Source organism: Geospiza fortis, unplaced genomic scaffold, assembly GCF_000277835.1.
Source record: "Geospiza fortis unplaced genomic scaffold, GeoFor_1.0 scaffold166, whole genome shotgun sequence".
NCBI classification, from domain to species: domain Eukaryota; kingdom Metazoa; phylum Chordata; class Aves; order Passeriformes; family Thraupidae; genus Geospiza; species Geospiza fortis.
The window spans coordinates 7,411,591-7,432,620 of record NW_005054310.1 but is presented as its reverse complement, the minus strand read 5'-3'; the positions used below and the strand labels follow the sequence as shown (position 1 = coordinate 7,432,620).

The window sequence follows — 21,030 nt, the reverse complement described above, 5'->3', positions numbered from 1 at the left end:
AAAACCTTGGAGTTTACAATAATGTGAGACTATTGGCTTCTTATCACAAGGCAGGTGTGAGCTTTGGTTCTGTTGTACAGGTAATTACTTCTTTGGTGATGGTTACCTAAAGTATGTATTTGTTTTCATTTGCTATCTGAGTTCTTTATAGGAAGAGTATGACAGGAAGAAAAAGTTCATACCAAAGTTACGAACTGTAGTTCGTAGTGGTTCATTTCTTTATATCTTTTTTCTAACCATAACTTGTATTAATGGTATTTCTCCTTCAGAGAGTAGCATGAATACTTAAACACAAATTCACTAGGTAACAACAGAAAAGCAGACTCCCAGTTTTCACAGCAAACCTAATTTTCACAGCAAAATCCATCTTAGTTGGATAATACTCAGTTTTCAATGAAAATACTGTATTTATTCTAATACATTTTGATGTGACAAAAATCATGTGCATCAACAGGTTTTAATAAAAGTGAACATTCAGTTGATGCTGCAACACAAGGTTCACATTCCTTATGGCTGATTGGTTTTGTAGCTGCAAACTTTTTTATTATTGACACATAAAACACAACCTTTGAATTGGTAGCCAACAGTGATATACATTAGTATCTTTTGGGAGTATATAAAGATCACATATTGAAGATCTGCTCTTACAGTATTGTTGCACATGAAACATAAAATTAAATCTGAAGTTCTTACTGGATATATCCTATTGTATTTCAAATAATTATACAGTACCATTTTAAGCCCAGTGAAATGATCAGTTACTACAATAGATGGTAAATGGACCAAAAAGCACAACAGAAATTTATTTCAAGAACTTTAACTTTGCTTTGGGGCAATGTATTTTGTATACTGTGGAACATGGGTGGGAAGAGGAGAATTAAAATGTGAAGTTGCTAAGAACAGATCTTGCATAATTCTTCAAGTTTTCCCCAAAATTTCTAAAGGACATTACATTTTTTCTAAGTTTCAAGCAGTTTAAAAACCTGATAGAGTTTTATTTTTAAAAATACCTATCCAGCATTCCGAAGCTAGCTGACATTACTGAGGAGTATTGAAAAAATTAGATCCCTTGCACACTACGGTGGGAAGACATGCAAGTCCTCCTCTGATTGATATCAGATTCTGGAATTTCTAATACAAAAATGGTAGTGATAAAACACTTTCAAATCATTATGATTTTTTTTTAAGTAGGTAAAATTATGGAGTATTGAAAGCCTTTGTTTTATTGCTTGGATTAAAGATTAGAGAAAACGGAGTGTGGTATGATTAATGATGCTGGAAAGGCTCTTGAAGCAGTCATTTCTGTATAGCACTGGGTGTGTAACACCTCAGATCTGACTCTCAGGGCTTGTTTCTCACTTACTTTTATTGCAGTGTCTCCCGTGCCAGCCTTCCTTGCACTGGCATTTGTTGGGCTCCACACAGGTGCCGTACAGGCCACAGCTGGGTTCGCAGACAGCTGCAAAAAGTGAACACACACACCTGGTCTCTTGACATTTCATCCAGAGACACATTTGCTCTCCCTGCTATTTCACATGATGAGCTGGTCTTGGCACAGGCTGTGGCTCTCAAAGTAAACCTATACCTTTGCACTGAGTGCAGTCAGAGCCCTGAAACAGTCCACACCCATTCTTTACTGGCAAGGTCTGGCTCAGCCCCTGGCAAGAGAATCGGGTTGTACAGCAGAGCTGAGCATCCGTCAGAACCAGCCAGAGAAGGAGAGTAGTCCCCAGCACCCCACTCAGAGTGGATATTTACATGGCAAAGTATTGACATTTTATTAAGCATTTCTCTACTACTAAACTGCCATTGCTGAGCTGACACACTGCTTTTATAGAAACTCAAGAGTACAGAAGAGAGGAGGACTGTGAGGACACTTCTGTTAAAAAATGTTTCTGGTTTCATAATTTCTCTAAGTCTGGTGCATGATGTACATCCAGAAAGTAAAATAACTTGAATTACTTTGACAACAAACAATTAGCAGTGACATTAGGTAAAAAAGATACTGCACAGTGAGCATGATGTTCCCACAGGGACTGAGGGAGCGGCTTTGGTACTCACGCTTTGAACACAGGTCTCCCTGGTAGCCTTTGGAGCACTTGCATTTGTTCTTACCAGTACATTTGCCTCCATTTCGACAGGGTTGATGGCATTTACCTAGAAATTGAAAACATGGAAACAATGGTCTTAGTCCCTGTGCCTACTGGAGACAACTGTCAGACAAGCTTGCCTGTACCTGAAAACTCACCAGATGTTAGAGTGTGCACTATGGATCCACCAGGAAAGACTCTGCTGCAAGTCTGTGCTTCCAAGTGTTCTTCTCCTTTGAGAATATGACAATAATTTGGCATGGCCAAAGCCTGTGTGACCTTGCAGTTTTTGCCCAGGTCTTTTCCACTCTGTCTCTGCATCACCCTCATGACTGGTCAGTACTGACTCCTGCTCTCCTCACCCTTTACAAGGGAGGCAAGCAGACCATGCTGTTCCAAAGAGTGGGATCCAAACTTGAGGGGCCCCAGCAGAAGAAAATCTAGTGACATCTCAGAGCAGTAAGAAACTCAGAAAATGACAGTATGGCTGCTACTTGCAGACAGTAAACAGATTGGCTGGGCCCCTCAGCTTGCAGCACAGGCTGGGAACACCATGGTGCTGTGAATGGTGCAGTGAGGGATGTTCCACATGGCAGCTCAGAAACTAAAAGCATGTTAAAAATACATGCCCTTCTTTCCTGTTTGCACAGAACAGAGCAACTTTGCTAACAGTAATCGGAACTGGCAGACATTTTTCCAGGCTCTTGGTCTGGAAATTGCTTTCCTTCATAAACAGCCTTTGCCAAAGGCATAGGCTGGGTCAGGTGGTGTTGTTGTTGTAGGAAGTCTTGTTTGGCCCTGATTACTTGGGACTGAGGAGGCCCCCACTGGTGGAGAGCCACACTCAATTTCTTTCATGCTGGGCATGACACAACGGGGACCTTCCTCAAACTTAACGTCCAATGTCCCACCATCAGACTGCCTTGTTAGAATTTGTCTGCATTTCTGAACTAATTAAATCTTCACTCCTCTCTAGGAAGGGAAGCACAGTGCCCATGAACTCAGCCACTCCCAGGCTGAGGGAGGCTCACTGTCACTTCCTGGGCACTCTTGAGCCACCAGGAACTGCATCCTCACTTTTCTGCCATCTTAGTGCCTATATGTACCAATGCAGATTTTCTCATTGTGGTCCAAAATAATTTTTTATCTTTTCTAATGCCACTAGATTTCCTAGATTCTTCAGAAAAGAGAAAACAAAGGTACCCTTCATAGATTTAACACTAATATTTACCTGTATCTGTGAGCAAATAAAAGTGGAACCTGGGGCAGCAAACTGTTTCCTTTCCTTTTCCCTTTTTCCCTTCTCCTTTTCCTTTCCCCTATTTTGTTGGGTTGGTGGTTTTTGGGGGTTTTTTGTTTGTTTGTTTGTTTGTTTTTGTTTGGTTGGGTTTTTTTTAAGAAAGGTACTAACTGAGAACTGCACATCATAATTTAAGCATCAATACTAGCTTGCTGTGCTGAAAACCTCATTTCATGATCACAGACTCTCCTCTTGGGAGCTCAACATCACAGGCAGCACCTGCTTAGCCCTCAACCCCTGCAGACCTTTGTGATACACATGTGTATTGTCAATATAAAGGAAACACTCATTCCTATTCTACATAATTATTTTAATAACCCTGAAAGAAGTTTCATAAGCAGCTGATGGAACAAACTGTGCTGAGGAGAGTTTCTGTAAAAGCACAATTCCTCTGCAGGAGCCTTTGGGGAGGGAAACTTTAGGCATTCTAATTTACAAACATTTGCATCCCAAGTAATTAACAATTGGAAAGAACAGTGCTAAAGAAATCAATGAACTTTCCTAGCTCTTTAAGCAAATCTGAAGGATATGGGTCAAGAGACGTAACATCAACTTCCACCAAGTTGCAACAGGCAAGCATTTGGCTCAGCACATCTCAATTAACTTTGGACTAAGATATTGTCACAGAATGAAGGAAAGAGTAATAACTCTCTGTTATTGACTAAGAAATGGAAAAAAACAACAAAAACAGCTGGTGACAAGTAGGAGAGGAATCCAAAGCAAAATAAAACTCTGGATTCAAAGCGAAACACTAATTAGGACAAAACCTGGAAGACTTTGAATGCTTGTTAGTTTTGTAGACTGGGTTCAGTACACTTCCCAGGAGTCTTACAGAGGGATTCAGTTATTACACAAGCACTGAAAACCTATACCAAATTCTAAAAAAAAACCAACAAAACAACAAAACCTTGCAATTTTGAGAAGATGGCTTTCTGCCTGTTGAAAGGTTTTTCCCCCTCATTATTTTAAGAATCCCATGATTGAATGTAGCTGGCCCTGGATCTAAGAAAATGTTTTCTGCTCTGGTATTTCTAAGCCTTGTCTAGATTTCTTGCAATCTTCCACTGCTGTGTTGGTGCAGTGCCCAGGGGTGATGACAGCTGTCAATCACCGTCTAACAGTTGCAGTCCTGGCTTTACAAGAGCCAGAATAAGTGCATCACTTTCCTTGCTCTCATTGACATTGTCCCAGTTTACCACAATCTGAATTTGTTCTTTTTTCTTTTGTACAGAAGCTAGTTTACTGCCTGTGTTTTAATTAATTTAATTTGAGTTTCACAGGTAAACCTTTCCAGGAAATCAAAACAGTTGCACTTATCCCAAGCAGCAGTAGACAAATATGAGCTTCAGTTCCTCAGATGGATCAATTAAATGGACTGCCCTTAATTATACACGCTGCAATAAGAGTTCTAAGAATTCTCCTCAAAAAAAACACCACCAAATATAAAATACATGCTTCTCTCTAAATCAAACTTTAATTTTCATCTAAAAATGTCAACAATGTTGACATTTTGGGGCCTGAAGAAAGAAATGGGGCTCTGCCAAATAGTCAAATTTGAACTTGATGTAAGCAAAGGTAAATCTGGTGAAAACCCACACTATTGCTCTTGTGGTATATTATCTGAATTTATATCAATGGGCAATCTTCATTTACTTAAAAACAATAAAGCTTTGCTGCTTCTTTTTCCCTGAATTTTTAATGCTGTAAAAAGGAGTTGCAAAATGCCTTGTAATGGATATAGACATGGTGAAACATTTACATACACCTACTGTTAATCTACACATAAAGACTGAGCAAAATGTAGGTCTTACTGTACCCGTGTACTTTCTTTGCATAGTAATTCACTTGTTGTAGTGTATTGGCTGATAGCAAGTTAAGAGTTTATTTCCATGTGTTTCCAAAGTAATTAAAATTTCCTAATTGTGAGGAGAGCTTGTTTCTACTGATTTGTATTAAAAAATCAGCATTTACATATCCTAGGCAAAATACTGCTCTCCATGCTCCTGTGAAGGTGCTGGAGAATATTGGTGGGATTATTTACTGCAGGAAAAGCTTTCCTGCGCAGTGTCCTGTTAGAAGTTGTAAGTCCAGGAAGAATGAGGTCTGGTTGTACATCTTCAAGTTACCTTGTGAATGTAACTTTGCATGTTACATGAAAGCTCTCAGCTCTTACAGTTTAGTTCTCCTTTTGCCCCAAATCTTTTAATTCCCAAATTATAGTAGTCCTTTCAGAGGTGACATCTCAAATTTAATCTGCTGTGCCCAGGTGTGATTTGCCATAATGTTTGAAAATAGATGCACCCCACAGGTTTGGCATGGCAGCACGTCTGCCACAGGGCGTTGCTTGCATACTTATGGCTTGAGGATTATTACCAAGCCTGGTTACTACTGAAAACAGAACAGGGCAGGGGGTGATATGGTCCAGCAATGAATTAGACTTCTGAGTAGGAAACTCATTTGGAGGCATGTGGCATCTGACTCAGAGGGTCCCAAACTGCTGTGTGAGACCCTTGCTCTGTGCCCAGCAGAAGCAGCTCACATGTTACCATTCAGGCATTGACAGAAGAAGAAGCTGTAAATGAAAGCAAGCACACAGAGATGCTACTCACTAATTTCACATTGGTCTCCCTCATAGCCTGAAGGACAAATGCATTTTCCCAGATAGAAACATGTCCCTCCATTGAAACAGGTTGTTGTACAGTTTGCTGAAACAAATAAAAAGAATTAACTAATTAATTAATATGAACTAGAACTAACTTGGACTTAATGTTCTCTGCTGTTCATCATAAATAAACATTGAGTAGGTTGTAAAAGCAGGATTAACCTCTTTTCATCTGGTTTACAAAGTAAGACTGAAATGCAGTTATTCCTACATAATGCTTTACATGAGCACACACAAAAAGCAATATAGAATGAGACAAGTGAACAATACAGCAGTGCGCTCTCTGAGGACAGTCTGTGCTACATCTTTATCAACCCTCACACATAAAGCTCATTGAAGGATTAAGGCACTATTGCTATTGAAACTGCCAGTGTCTGATAAAAGGAGCACAGCCTAAGACTGGAAACTACTTCTACAAGAGGATAGTTCACTACAGTTCTTAAGTAATCCTTTGACTGAAAAGAAACCTCTGAGAGTTTTTCTGTGTGGTGACATGGATGCAAATGCTCTGACTTTCAACTGCCAAATAACTTACATTGTGTTAGATGTGACTTTTCACCAAACAGCGGGGATTCACATTAATCCTTCAAGACATCAGGAGCATTTAATTAAAATGCACATTTGAAGTATTTTCTAAATGTGGTGAAAGTCTGTTGACTAGATAGAAGATGTGAGGGCATCGACACCAACAGTTTGTGTAAAGTAATAGGAAAGTTCCCACTATTTTGCTGAAAAGGCCTCTAGGACCTTTTGCATTCAGTCTTTACTTCATGTAGACCTGCAATGACAAATGGAGCACGACTATGCCATGAGCAGGTCAGTTACACTTCTGCAGGAAAGTACTTGGTTCTTTCTACATGGTAGCTTAGACTGCTCCCAATTACTGTTCTGAACAATTGATTCCTGGTTTTTACCCTTCAAGAGTCCCAATACAGCTACAAAAAATGAATAGCTTGCATATTTTTTTCATGTGTCCAGATGCAGCACAATAATGTACTAAATAATTAGTAAAATTAATTTTACTACAGGAAACTAGAGCTCAAATAGAGATATTATTTTTTGTATTTTTTTTCTCACCCCAGAAATATAAGTTATTTTTGTGGTAAGATCCACAGTTTTCAGTGGATCAACTGAAGTGATTACCCCAACAACCCTTCACAAAGCTGGGGTGTATGGATACCTGCAATTTCCTATATTCTTCCAGCAGCTGCTGGGCTGTGCTACAGCGTCTATTTTAAGAACCACAATATTTTTAAAATTTATTTACTTATTGCTTGCCTGACTTTCCAAAATGCCTTCCTAGAGGGAACCGGGCACAGCTGAGCGAGGAGCGGCTGCTGCGCGCAGAGCCCGGGGCTCTGGTGGGTGTTTACCTTTGTCGCAGTTGATGCCGTAGAACCCCGGGGGGCAGATGCAGAGGCCGGGTGTGATGCAGAGCCCGCCGTTCATGCAGCGAGGAACACACAGTGCTGAGGAGTGGGGAGAGCAGAAAAAGCATTGCTGGTGGCAATGTCCAAATGTCAATACCTTCCTGGTATTTAAATACATGCGCATTGACTCCTTAAGCTACTTTTCCTTCTGCTTATTGTTCTAAGTCACCTTTGCAAAGTGCCTCTGCTAAGGGGTTAAATCTATTATATCTTTGGTTTGTATCTGGCAATTTCTGTATAGTGCTACTAAAAATTGTAGGCTAATTGAAGATCAAATCTAACTCCATATGCAAGCAGAAATTGCCTCTTGTATAGTTTAATACCAGACAGGGGAGAGCAAAGTACCCACATACACCTACACACTCTGGATTTTTAAAATCCCCCCAGAATACAGCTGTATTCTGGTTCCTCAGCCGTGCAGGCAGGACTATCTCAGAGGGGTCAGTAACTCAGTGGGGTTCCCAGGCAGGCTTTACAATGAACCTTCTCTACTCCTGCAGACCTGAGCATAAGCATGGCTACCTAATTTTGGCTAGGAAAGCCTGCAGCCAAATTGTCCTGCATGCTCCCAGTGAATCTTCTCTGGAGCCCCTGTGCTCTTCCAAGACCTCTCTGCCTTGTGGCCACCTCAAAAGACTCTTCAGGGAGGCATGTTAGGGGGCAATGCTTCACTTTGTGGCTGCCCACAATTGGTACACACAGTGAGGTTGGGTCCATGCTGGTGAGTTAAACAGCACCCAGGCATGGGGCCAAATGGCCTTGTGCAATCATCTTGTGAAATTGTTGGTGGCTTGGCTTTGTCCCAGCTGACCAGCAAATCCTCCTGGCCATGGTCCTGGGATGAGTAGTGACCACAGGCTCCTCGCAGGAGGGAGTTTGTAATGGGTTTGTAGGAAGGTAAGAGTTTATTAAACATATGAATGTAAGCTGTGCCAGTTTCTCTCCAGGCCAGAGAACAGTCCTTGATCCTTTGTATTTAATATTTTTGAGTATCTGGGAGTGAATGATTGTATTGGAGTAGGATGCCCATGGGGGTGGGTGTCTCCAGTCGCCCTGGGGAGGGACTGCCACTGGGAAAAGGAAGGGAGGGATAGGAAGATCTAGTTTCCTTGCCAAGTCACATCAGTTTCATGGTTCTTCACTCCTGGAAATGTTGGTTTGGGCTATTATCCACTCATGGAAGAGAATCTTCCCTTCATCTTCCCATTTTTGTTTTCAGCCTGCTTACAAATCTGATCTTATCTGCAAATAAACAAATGCAGAGCAACTAAAGCACTGTGCTTTTTTTCACAGCTAGTCCTCATCAGCAGAAGAATTTTATTTAATCTTCTTGCCAGATGGATTCCCTGTGATTAGGGATCACTTTTAACTGTTGCATCAGGTTTTGTTAAAAGCAATTTGTGAAACAGAAAATATTTTTCATATGAAGCAATTCGTATTTCCACTATGGAAATAAAACCATGGATGATAATAACAATTCTCTTATGTCTTTGAACTCAAAATATACAAAATCTTCAGAATAGGCCATTCTTAATTTTAGGAGATCCTACAGTGCCAGAGATACAGTTTTCCTGAGATTGTGGTAAAGAAGACAGTTGAGATTTTTTTATTAAATTACCTTTCTCACAATGAGGCCCGTAAAATCCATCAGGACATTCACAGACATGTCTTTTGTTGCAAACCCCTCCATTTCTGCATCCTCCTGGACATTCCGCTTCATAAAATATAACAACAATTCTTAATTAAAATGTTATATACTTCAGCTGCCAGCCAGATCTCAGTGGGATTAATAAATTTCTTTGACACAAGAGTTAAAATTTTTGCTGGCAGACAAACACTGAAAAAATGGAAATTCAGCTAAGATTTCTTCAAGATAAATTAGTTTTTCTTTTAGTAGTCTACAAATAGATGTTCCATCACATGTTCACATAGGTGATGCACTTGTTGGTGGACTCTGTATTTTCATCTCCCTGCTGCTCTATAAGTGCATGAGCAATGTAGATGCCCTGCTCTGCTCAATCCAGTACTTTATTTTCTGTGTGGAAATGAGCAGACAGCTTAGTGCAGAACTTGCATGGCTGGTTAGACCTACCCTTAGTGTGCAGGACCAGTTTCGATTTCTGCAGCCTGAAGTAGACATCACTGCAACTTGCATTGCATTAATTACCACATCTGTTACTACTGAGGTGACAATGATGAAATCTGTGTTCGCATGAAAGAGTGAGCATCAAGGCTAAATGGGAGAAGGCCAGAAAGGAAGATGAAAGCACTCCTGCACAACGGTTCTGCATCATCGTCAGCTCTCATTCATATCTCAATTATTGATCAAATACATAAAAGCATTTGGCAACACCGGCAGGATTATACAAGGATGAGAGATACTTCTGGGTGCCACCACTATCCTCAAAACACCAGAGTCCATCAAACAAGAAGGCAAACTAAATCAAAGCCCTGTGGAACACCATCAAAAAGGGCTGCTGGGTAGAAAAACAATTACACAAAAATGCCTTCCTGGATCCCTCATGGAGAATTAGTCAGGAGAGACCGCCTATCCCCATTAGAAAAACTCAACACCAGTAGGGATCAGTAGTAGGCACAATCTCCTCATCTTGATGCTCTGTTGTGTGACATTCCAAGTGAGAAGGTTCAAAACCTCTGAGGTAAAATGATATGCCTTAAAAGTAAAGCTGTTTGCAGCCGTAGTAATTGTAGCAAAGGATTTTTGGTCTTACTGTGTTCTAACACTGTATTCTAGGAATTTTTCTGGAAATGCTTCTCTCTTTGTACTCAAATGCAGAGCTGCTATTCATTACCAAAAAAAATGCATGCTTAAACGCATTCCATTTCAAGCAGAAAAATAGGAAATCATGTATTTTTTCTTTGTGACCACCTCTTAGCCACAACAAATCCTCTCTTATCCACAAAATTGCTCCCTTGCTCCACTCACTTTCTCTGCTGGGGCCTTTCTTTATGGCCAAGAATAACCAGAAACAGTGACTAGAGCCCTGACAGGAGCTCTTCACCTGTATGATATCTTTCAGAGGAAGGAATCTCACACCTACTCTAACACCAACCACTAAAGACATTCTTATCCTTCTCAGCATCTGTCCTAAAACACTGCTGTTTCCACCTCAGTAGACACAGGGCAGGAATGGGAGTTATTCCAGTGGGGAACATGGGCTGGAAGAGATGATGTAGAAAGCTCCTCCTTGGCATGTCTCTAAAGTTTGGGAAATCTTCCTTCTGTCTCTCAGCTGGCTCCATGAACAAAGGACTGGGACAATAATCAACCCCAGGTTTCCTGAGAGGTCATATGATGCAATACTGCTAAATCATTAGATATTAAAGCTAGTATAAAAGTGGTAAGAACAAATAATAACACAGAACTTATAACTTGGATGACTGCTATGACTAAACTGAGTTTGGAGCCCTTCCTCTTTAGGCCAGTATTTTCCAAAATATAACCGTAACTCTGCTCTCCCTATTAGAATACTCCAATGCTATTTCCAAAGCTTTTTAAGTTCAGTATCTTTGAGCTGAACTGAAAATAAAAAGATAGGAAGAGTTTCATGTTGTATTTACACCAGACACACTACTTCATACATGAGATCTGATTGTTTTTGAGTATTTAAAGCCTCCATTTTTCTTCCTCTTTCTCTGCCCACTTCTTCTCCCCCTCCTCCACTTTCCCTGGGCTAATTGGCAGCAGCAAGGCTTCAAAGGGGACAAGCAACTTTGCTATTTGTGCCTAGTGAGGTTTCAAAGAATAAACAGCTCTTGCTCCCACTGCTCACTCTTTGAAGCCACACTACAGCCAATTATGTCAGAGAAAATAGTGCAGAGAAGAAAATGTGGGACCGTGAACAAAGATTTAATAGAGGAAGAAAAAAATCTTGTTCTTTGTACATCAGCCCTGTCATGGGTTAATTTGATACAATTGCACATGATATGGGATAATTATCTTGTTTTGGACACTGATTTTTCAATTTCTATAGCCTCAGCTTAAAGTGATAATTATAGTTGTTTGTGGTGCATCGAATTAATTCAGAAAGTCTTATTTCATAGTGCTTATTGTTCATAGATCAGTTGATTGAACAAGTGCTCTTCTTTCCAAGCAAACACTGCAAAAACTTCATGGCTTTTCTCCTACCAGCATGTCTTCTGTGTCTTTACTGCTTGATAACTGGAAGTACTGAACACCAGCTTCCACCATTTTACCTGTATCAAAAGCCAAGAGGTTGCACCTGAGCTACGGGGAAGGTAAAGCCAAGTTTTGCAGAAATTTTCTGATTTAAGATTTTTGTATTCAGTTTGGATGCGCAAGTTTGAGATTTAGGGAACTAATGACACCAAGCTGGAACTGAGGCACTGACAGCATTAATTGTCCTCAGTGTCCCCACTATAGTTCCCAGGAGGTCAGTTCCCCAGATGATGTGCCATTTCTGGAAAAGTTAACCTCAGCCTGCTTGCACAGAACTAGCTCTCCTCCAAGAACCTTGAATTGTTTGCTAGTAGGGGCTTTTCATATGATTCATCTCTATCAATGTCTTTAATTAACACCTGCTGATGTTAATGTGATGAGCAGTGAACAGCAGGAGGGAGAAATGTCTCCGACCCAGTGTGCTGGGGGAGTTCTGTAAGAAAAGGCTCAGTAAACATGTAGTAAATGATCAGCAAATGCACACAGAGCCAGAAAGCCTGGAATTCACCATGATTGCTTCACATTGTGTGACTGCTTTACTTCCATCCTCTCTATCTCTTATCCTAAATGAAACATAAGACATTTAGGTGACCTGGTCTAACAGCATCCCAGCATGTTTTCTTCAGTGTTACCTTGCTGACAGGTTTTAAAGAAGATGGCGTTCTGAGGGGTCTGGAGAATAATATTGCCTTCTGAATTCATTATGATCACGTTCACTTCAAATGCAGCGACCCCATCTTGTTTCCCAAGGCAAGGAAATCCAATCTGAACAACTAAAAGGATAATAATACCAATAACACTTATATTTACATGCAGATATACACATACATACAAAAGCATACATTGCAATACTAAAAAACCCCACAAGTTATAGATGTATCTAAGCTTTGGAGGAATACCACTGATGAAACAATGTAACACAGAACCTCTTTATTCAGAGGCTCTAGGATTAGAAGTAAAGCAGGACAGGAGAAGAGCTGATGTTCATTTGCTGAAATAACCCCAAGAGTCTATAGCACAGACAAGGATCTTAACACAACCATACTTTTCTTGCAGATGAGGAAATTAATCATGTGGAGGTATCTAAGGATATATCAAAACATGCTGGAAGCCTACTTTAAATTTTCTGAGTTGAACTGCTCACTTCTGAGTCTAAATTTTCTATGCTGTCACATGACTTCTGTAAAAACATATATTTAGGGGAAAAGTTACTTTAGGTAAGTTTTCCTCATTTGGATATTGCAATTATTACCTAAATGAGATATTGAGCTAACCAAAACTTACTCCATAAAGTGCTGACAAATGGTACACTTGATAAGTATGATCATGGCTGCAGTTTTTAAAAAGAAGACATAGACACATCACTCTGATAGAACTAGTTAAGCATAGTGACATTTGGACATTACCTTTCCAGGAAAAGTATTCAAACACTTTTGAAATACAAAGAGTTTAAGCAACTAATTAAGGCCAGTAAATCTGGAGTATTTCAATGATGAAGTAAGCCAAATACCTCAGAACTATGGAATTCTCTGTTGTGATTGTCACAAGGGATCTTAAATAATCTTCAGATGAAATTATTTTATCTCTTTTCTTCAAAATTGACTCTTCTTAGCTGCTTGATAAGTCAAATCCAACTAATAGAAATTGTTTATTCTTTCTTCTAAAGCTGGTCTGAGATTTCCTAATAAAATACAGAGCTAAAAGCCCTACATTTGTGTTGTTTTAGATTGCTTGTTATAAAAATTTTGCAAGCCATAATTTGGTCATTGTTATTTGGTGCCTTGGTAAAATACAGAATAATTTATTGCTAAAACACATTCTGCCTCTGGTAAGTCCTACAAACAGAAAGGTGCCTTGCAGTTCTCATTCTAAAGTAATTACATAGTCGAAGGGCTTTTGCACCAACCTTTGCAAAGACCAAAACCATGTAACCAGGTGGCAAGAAGAAAACACAGTTTATTATTTAAAAAATACATTTAAAATGCTGTAAACTTCTTAAACTGTAGTAACCTTCTCATAGCATGAGTGCAGGAAATCATTGCTTGGATTAGGATGTGTTTTATTTGAACAAATTGCAATGGGGAGGAAGATGTGGCAGACTGCTAATGACATCACTATAGCTGTATCTAGATTTCATTGAATTGGTAGCAACCCCTGAACTCCCCTGAGATCTAGCTGTGGTTTAAATGCCTAGGGAAAAACCCAGCAATGCATCACTAGAGTCCAAGGCCACAGATCATAAACCTTTTATTCCAGCACTGCCCACTCTGGAATTTTTGGACTTAATCATGTGTCTGAACAGGCACACAGATATGCAGTAAAGGACCCTCTTGTGAGCAAAAACCACCTGGATCCTGGCTGAACTCTGTGGTGGTTCACAGTTGAAATAAAGCCCCTAAGCTCTTCCTGAATCTTGGCATTTTTATGCCTATTTGAGTAATGCTAAGCAGCCACCAACAGCACCACAGTCAAACCAAAGCACAGAGGGAAGTCCCTTGCATCAGAAAACATGGCCATGAGCTCCTGTGGCCCACCACGGTGCTGAGCAGGGCCACAGTAGGGCAAACCTCAGCTCTGGTCCCTGCTTCCCTAATTCAGGATGCAGTCTACATTTGTCCATCACTGACTAGAAACAAGGAGAGGGAATCATAGATATGGACTTCTTTCTGTTAACCACCTTCCCAAAACCAGGCCAGAAAACAGCCTCTCCTGCACATATATATCTCTGTATCCTCTGGAGCACTTGTATCCAGGGCTGCAGAGCAATGGGTCTAATAGGAACAAGGAAAGTTTAACAAATTTGAAAACTAACCTAAGGAAACCTAGTGACTTAAACCTAATTTAATTTTAGGTAGTAATTAGAATGCTCTCCTAGGATGCAGGTTTAATAGCTTTTGTCTAGGAGGTCATGCCTTTTCCCTCTGCTTAGGAAACTGAAGTACCCTAAATTCTTCAGTAGAAGCAGGCTGAGAGTAACTCCTGGATGTCTGCAAGCCCTTCAAGTTTGCAAGCAATTATTACCTTACCCACTAAGCAAATGTGCCAAGGCCAACAACAAAAAACACCCTTACTCTCCACTGGGATTGCTTACTGGACATCTCAGAATGACCAATCTCAACAGAAGCAGGCATGAAAGGTCTGGAGAGGAGTGGGAGCCCATACACAGTCCTGCAGCCCACTGCCACTCTACCAGCACAGCAGACAAGAGCAGAGATGGTGTTGCACTCAGAGGAGACACTGATTTCTGCTGCTGAGCTTGGAGAGATTTTCAGCCTATTTGGATGCTCAGCACCTATATTTTAATGTCTCAACACCAGCAGTGGGCAGGGAGCAAAGGTCTCCTGAGCCTGGCTGGTGGGCTGTGGGGGCTGCATGAAATGCACGAAGCAGCGCTGCGCCAGCAGCCTGGTCAGACCAGCCTGCCACAGCACTGCCCTGCCTGGGTCACACAGGGACAGCAGAGGCCAGCTCGGGCCACTCAGGGGGCCAGATCTTTCTCAGTCAAAGGCCACTACATTGCTTCTGGGCACACACCTATAGCTGTGTTTACCTCCCTGAGTGTGGTGCTCAAGATGTTAATCACTGCCACAAAATGACTCACTTTGTTTTGAATTTGCCAACCTCAGACTGAGCCACTGGACTTTCATAGGCTTTTCCCCACAGTCAGAAATGAGCAGCCAGCTGCTTCTCACTGGGCAGGTATCCACACTCCTCCCAAATATCTTTTGCACAAGCTGAGCAGTCTTAGCTCTTTAAGCTCCCTGAAAAGCATCTCCAGTCCTCTTAACATCTTACCATGTGTTTAGGTGTAACAATATCATGTTGTGAGCACTGAATCAGCTACCAATTCTGGGACTTGGCAATGGGTTTTCAATAAGTCTAAGGAACCTAGATGATTTAAATCTCACTTAAATCCAAGGAGAATTTGGTACCTCATCTCAGGATATACCAAATTAGAGAAAGCTAAGAGAAGGACAAGGCTGCATCCAATGAGAAGTAACTGAGTAGGCTGTGACTCTTCAAAGTCTGGCAAAGAGAAGAAAAATCAGGGGATACATAATAGATGTGTACAAAATCATGGATAGGATGAACAGGATGGATTGACTATTGTCTCTACCAGTGCAAGGACCAGTGCCCATCAGATAAAGCTGTTGCAGTCAGACTTGAAACAATAGGAGGGGGATCTTCATGCAATGGATGGCAGTGAACTTCTTGCCAAGGTGATTGGAGACAACAGAAGATGATATGGACTCAAGGACAGCCTGGAAAAGTACTAAAAAGAGAGATCTATAACTCATATGGGCTTACAAAGTAGACAGATCACTTAAGACACAGGAAATCAAGCTGAAAGTAGTAAAAGCTGAGAGGATAAATGGAAGTAACACATGTTACTTGTCCTCCTTTTGCTCTTCCACAGGTCTTCTTATGGCCACAATTGGCCATAAGACAAATACAAGCTATAGAGGCCCTACAGCAATAAAGCCGTTCATATGCCTTATTTGGAGACAAATATCCTCAAAAAAGTTTCAAGAGTCCACTGATTTTTATAAAACCACTGGGTTCAATTACCTCTGAATAAGGTATCTGTTAATCCTCATTCTTGTTTCCCACGCTCATGTTTACTATAGTTGTTCTTCCCTTTTTATTTCTCCTTAACTCTCTGTAAGGGCAATTAATTTTCTTTGGAGTAAAACACTTTTTCAAAAAATACCATAATTGTTGATTTGTTACTAAATACAAGCTTGTGGTTGAATTTCTTATGGCATCTGTATGTACAGAAAAATTCTTTGGTAATGCAGTAGATCCAGACAAACTAGACTAGATTTGCCAACTCTGTTTTGCCAACATTTAAATTATACCAATAACTACAAAGTAGCAAACAATCACTACCTTGATAGCATGTATTTACTTGAGACTACTTAGTTAATTTTGGCCAGCTAACAGGGAGTGTAAAAAACCCACCATCGCAGTAGTGTCTCACCATTAACAGTGTACATGCTTCAAATATTGTATGGGTACTGAACACTGGAACACCAAACAGGACTGAAATACTGCTTATCTATACACCCAGTGCAGTGGTGCCCTGCACATGATCCATGTAAGGGAACACCATGGACATGCCCCTATTAGTCCTGGAACTGATGTACCAGTGCTGCCAACAGGACAAGTCATTTTTGGCTTTAATAAGATCTCCCATCACGATGGTTAACAGACCTTCTGCTGCAGCTGTGAGCTCTCATCTCTGGCCTCCCTGCACTTTCAGATTAAGTTTTTCCTAAACACAGTCGGAAAGGAGTAATTTTGGTCTACCCTTTCTAGATAGTTAAAAATAAAGGGAGAAACTAGGTTATATTAGAGAATGCTGAGTGCAGCAGAGAGTGCTTTTCACAAATCTCACCTGCATTATATGGAGATGTAAATAATGCTTAAGAACAACTTGGCCTCTATGACTTTTACGTTGCTTTTAAGTATCTTTATTTGACATTCATTGGACTTGGAACTAATTCAATTGCAGCAGTTGTGGTACAAATATCATACCATCTTTCACCCAAATCTATTTTCAAACTACTCCTTCAATCCACACTGAATGTAGAGACCAATCATTCATGCTAAATTCCAGGTGTCATGGCAAAAAGCTGTGTTGAAACATTCCTTCAATGCCAATCTACCACAAGCTGAAAATGGAGAATATTATACACAGACTTTCAGAATTTATTGACTGAAAAAGAGAGAAGGAATAAAGACTCATCAGAGATGAAAACTTGTATATTTGCAGTCCAATACTCCTGTTTTATTACTCATTTCTTTCCCATATTTATCCCATAGGTTGGTTAAGGCAATTTAGGAAACGATAATCACTAAGACACTGCTGTCATCAAGATGCACATTTCTGCCTTCCTACCAGAGGCTACCATGTATGAACCCTGAAACAGATCACATAAACTGTTATTCATCCCCTTCAGAGCTAACTTGATTCAATAATCTTTCATGGAAAGCTTTTTTTACTCAAATCAGCTCACTACACACCATGGTATTTCTGGAGCATTTGCATAGGCTTGGGCTCAGCCTCTGCTGTGGAGCTATAAATTCCAGGGAAGGATTAAGAATGCACAACTAAGGGATAAATAATAAATGATAATATCCTAAACTAGAACTTGTGTCTTTGAGCTGAATGCCTGATGACCCTAAATGAAAGCAGAACATCCACAAACTGCAAATTCTGAGAAACAGAATAATTTGATTACTTTTCCAATAGTGATCACAGAATTTGTTTTCCAAAAGTTGTACAACTAAGTAATAGCATTTGTGAATTTTATGCAGGAATTTTGCACAAGTTTCTGCTGATTTACCCGCACATAAAAGCTTCATGTGTCTTGACTCAGACAAAACATGCTGCTGTACTTAGGCAAGGCAATTACAAACTGTTCAGTGCCAAGCACTGTGGCAAGCATTTCTTTAGGCAATAAACTTCAGAACTACAATTCATAATGAAATATTTAGACTTTACTGGCTGTAGAATATATTTTACAGAAAGAAAATTTATAATATCAACAGTACAAACCTGATGCTTTATGAGGAACTGTTCCAAGCAGGGGGATATTTATAGTTGGATCAGCCATTATGCCTTTATCCAAAGAGTGCAAAGACAGGAATTCATAGTAGTACTCAGCCTACAACAAAATAAATGAAAAATCTATATTTATTTTAATTGTATTCAGAGAAGCAAACTATTGAGCACATAAACTATAGCAGAACTACTACACTTTTCATGATGCCATTCACTGGATTAGTTTCTATAATTTCCCTGAGTACCTCTTCATCTAAACATAATTTTCAGAAAATTTCCTCTTATTTCATAGATTGTGAGTGACCATACACAGTAATCAGCATGCAGCATATCAGCAAGGAAAATGGCATGCATATTGTGGAGAAATATATAGTTATACAGAGAAGATGCTTTTTACAACCTACTCCATTCATCTGGCAGACAAGAAAAATATCTGAACACTAAGCTCATTTTTAAAGCCATTTTTTGGGCAGAATCCTCCTGGAAATGACCGGTGAGTCTGGATGACCTTCCTTATACTGCACGAGTGCAGTATAAAGGGCATGGGCATATACAAGTGTGGCATGAGGTTATCCAGAGTTGCTCTTGGTTGGTCTGCACAGCTCATTGCCTTGGGCAAACAGCGCCAGGCAGTGAGTAGCCATGCTGCTGGGGCACAACAGGACACATATCTTGTTTACAGCTCTGTCACTGCCTTGTTCAACCCCACTCCATTACATTGTTCCAAAGGTGGAGCTGAGAGCTCTCCTACCAAGCTGGCTTCCATGTCACTCATTAACTGCAACATCAATGACCTGTTTTTGGTGAACCCTAGAAAGTATTGGCATGATTTAAAAACTACTTTCCACTACCTAAATCCTACCCCCAATAAGCACCTGCATTGTGGCACAGATTGCAGGCTCTGGTACTCTTGTCCATAGGAACTTGGCCTCTCTGTTGGGTCATCTGTTCAAGACTTCTTCACATTTGATGCAAAGTGCCATCATGTGTCTGCAGTGCGGCTCTACACACCACATACAGCTGAGATGTATTCACCTTAGCCAGTCACTAGAGGCTTCCACTATTGTCAGTAGCACAACTGCTGGTGTGCAGAGCAAGTGGAAATGAAACTTGTATGTTAAATTGTGGCATCTCGTTTACCATGAAGCATACGAGGGATTACAGGTAATTCTGTCTGCTGGTCTCAGGTAAATGCTTGAGACCTTAGCATGGGCACTGGCAAAAATGTGTTTCCATCTGCTCACTGACAGTAGATGGTACTGATCTGTCTACTTTTTAGATAAAACAGTGCAGTAAAGAGAGATTAAAGCCAAAATTTGGGCTGATAAATGATAGCTTGTTTATGTCTGTAAGATGTTTGTCCATATCCTTAGCCAGAACAAGGTCCTTCTTCTCCTATAATATCTTGGTTCCCTAGTACAAGAAGGACTGGTGACACCAGAAAAGCACTCATGACCTGGATAGAATGGTTGTTATGAAATTCCTGATCAGCCCTGGCAGCACATCCACTTGCTCTGTAGGACAGTAAGGAGACCCCATAACAGAGAGGAGATGGCATGAGGGGCTGCACTCTACATGGACAAAATTCAGAAGGTGTTGTGTAGGCACAGAGGACTTGCAAAACAATAGGGCAGGAAACAATGAAAGGTTTTAAGTAGGGGTTAAACACATGGAGTAAATGCGTGAGGGAGACAGGACATGGAGAGAAACAGTAAAACCAGAGATGAAAAATGAAGTCTGGGGTAATGTTCAAAATGCTGCTTTTAATTAAAAACTTTTTTTTTTCCAATACAGTATACCATGCCAAAATATGAAAAAAAGCCATAAAGTCAGATTGTGAACATTTTTGTTTTCAAATAAAACTTTGGTTGAGAAAAATAATTGTAGGTCTCCACACATCTATAGAATAGTGCAGTGAGTGAGTCAAGGCTCTACTGTCTGTTTCTCATTGGTTAGCTTTGATGTTTGGTCGTATCTAAACCAGGTCATAATGAGTTATGACCTGGGATATTAAAACATTATGTTCTTACTATTCTAGTAAACAACAACTGGTAACTAGTCCAAATAGCTCCACTCCCGTATTTCCATTCCAGACACACTGTTGTAGAAGGTCAGTCTGTGAGCCAGATTCCCAATTTGTAGGAAAAGGACTGGAATCTCATTTTCTAGAGCAAATTTTCTAGTGCCTAAGGACAAAGACAAAAAGAAAGTTCCCCGTGGAAAAGGGAACCCATTGCTGCATGAGCCACAATACTCACTGCTGCTGAAGGAAGTAATTCCTCTAAGCAGGGCAGAGGCGTAGCAGTGGTTAATGCCTGAGGCAGGAGTATGCTCTGATGGCACATTCAAAAGATGGGAAGAGACATTGCACAAGCAACAGGCTGCTCAGAAGAAAAGCCACACATTGCACTGCGGAGAGATAATTGCTCTCACCATTTCTCTGCAAAACTTTGTACATCTGCTGAGTTGACAGGAAAAGAACTTCTTCAAATGATAGTATCTAAGAGCTGAAACACCTCAGGTAGGTCCAGCTAGCATAACTTCAAAGTCATGTGCTCCAGAGTATGTTTGCAAATCCTGTGTGTTGGATCGAGTTGGTTAAATTTTGACATAAAAGTTATAGACAAAAATCCCAGTCTACAGAGGCTGCACAGTGAAGCAGAGTAGTTTAACTCCTCAAATCTGTGAATCTAAAACATGATTTGACTGCCATAAATCCTATCTATTTGGAGAAAATCTGTCTTGACACTAACCCTACATCAAGTCTTCAATATTGTCC

At 40.4% G+C, this 21,030-nt stretch overlaps 1 protein-coding gene across 1 annotated transcript in view; it reads right to left on the bottom strand.

The window, feature by feature from the left end:
• Window positions 1-18,354, bottom strand: part of WIF1 (WNT inhibitory factor 1) — a 20,019-nt gene extending 1,665 nt beyond the window's left edge. Inside the window, exons 1-7 of the mRNA XM_031055603.1 lie at window positions 18,246-18,354; window positions 12,316-12,456; window positions 9,101-9,196; window positions 7,426-7,521; window positions 6,000-6,095; window positions 2,062-2,157; window positions 1,364-1,459 (exon numbers count right to left, since the gene is read on the bottom strand). Of these exons, the coding sequence (XP_030911463.1) occupies window positions 1,364-1,459; window positions 2,062-2,157; window positions 6,000-6,095; window positions 7,426-7,521; window positions 9,101-9,196; window positions 12,316-12,456; window positions 18,246-18,303 (679 nt within the window). The 5' untranslated portion in view covers window positions 18,304-18,354. The remainder of the gene's footprint in view (window positions 1-1,363; window positions 1,460-2,061; window positions 2,158-5,999; window positions 6,096-7,425; window positions 7,522-9,100; window positions 9,197-12,315; window positions 12,457-18,245) is intronic.
• Between the last annotated feature and the right edge of the window lie 2,676 nt (window positions 18,355-21,030).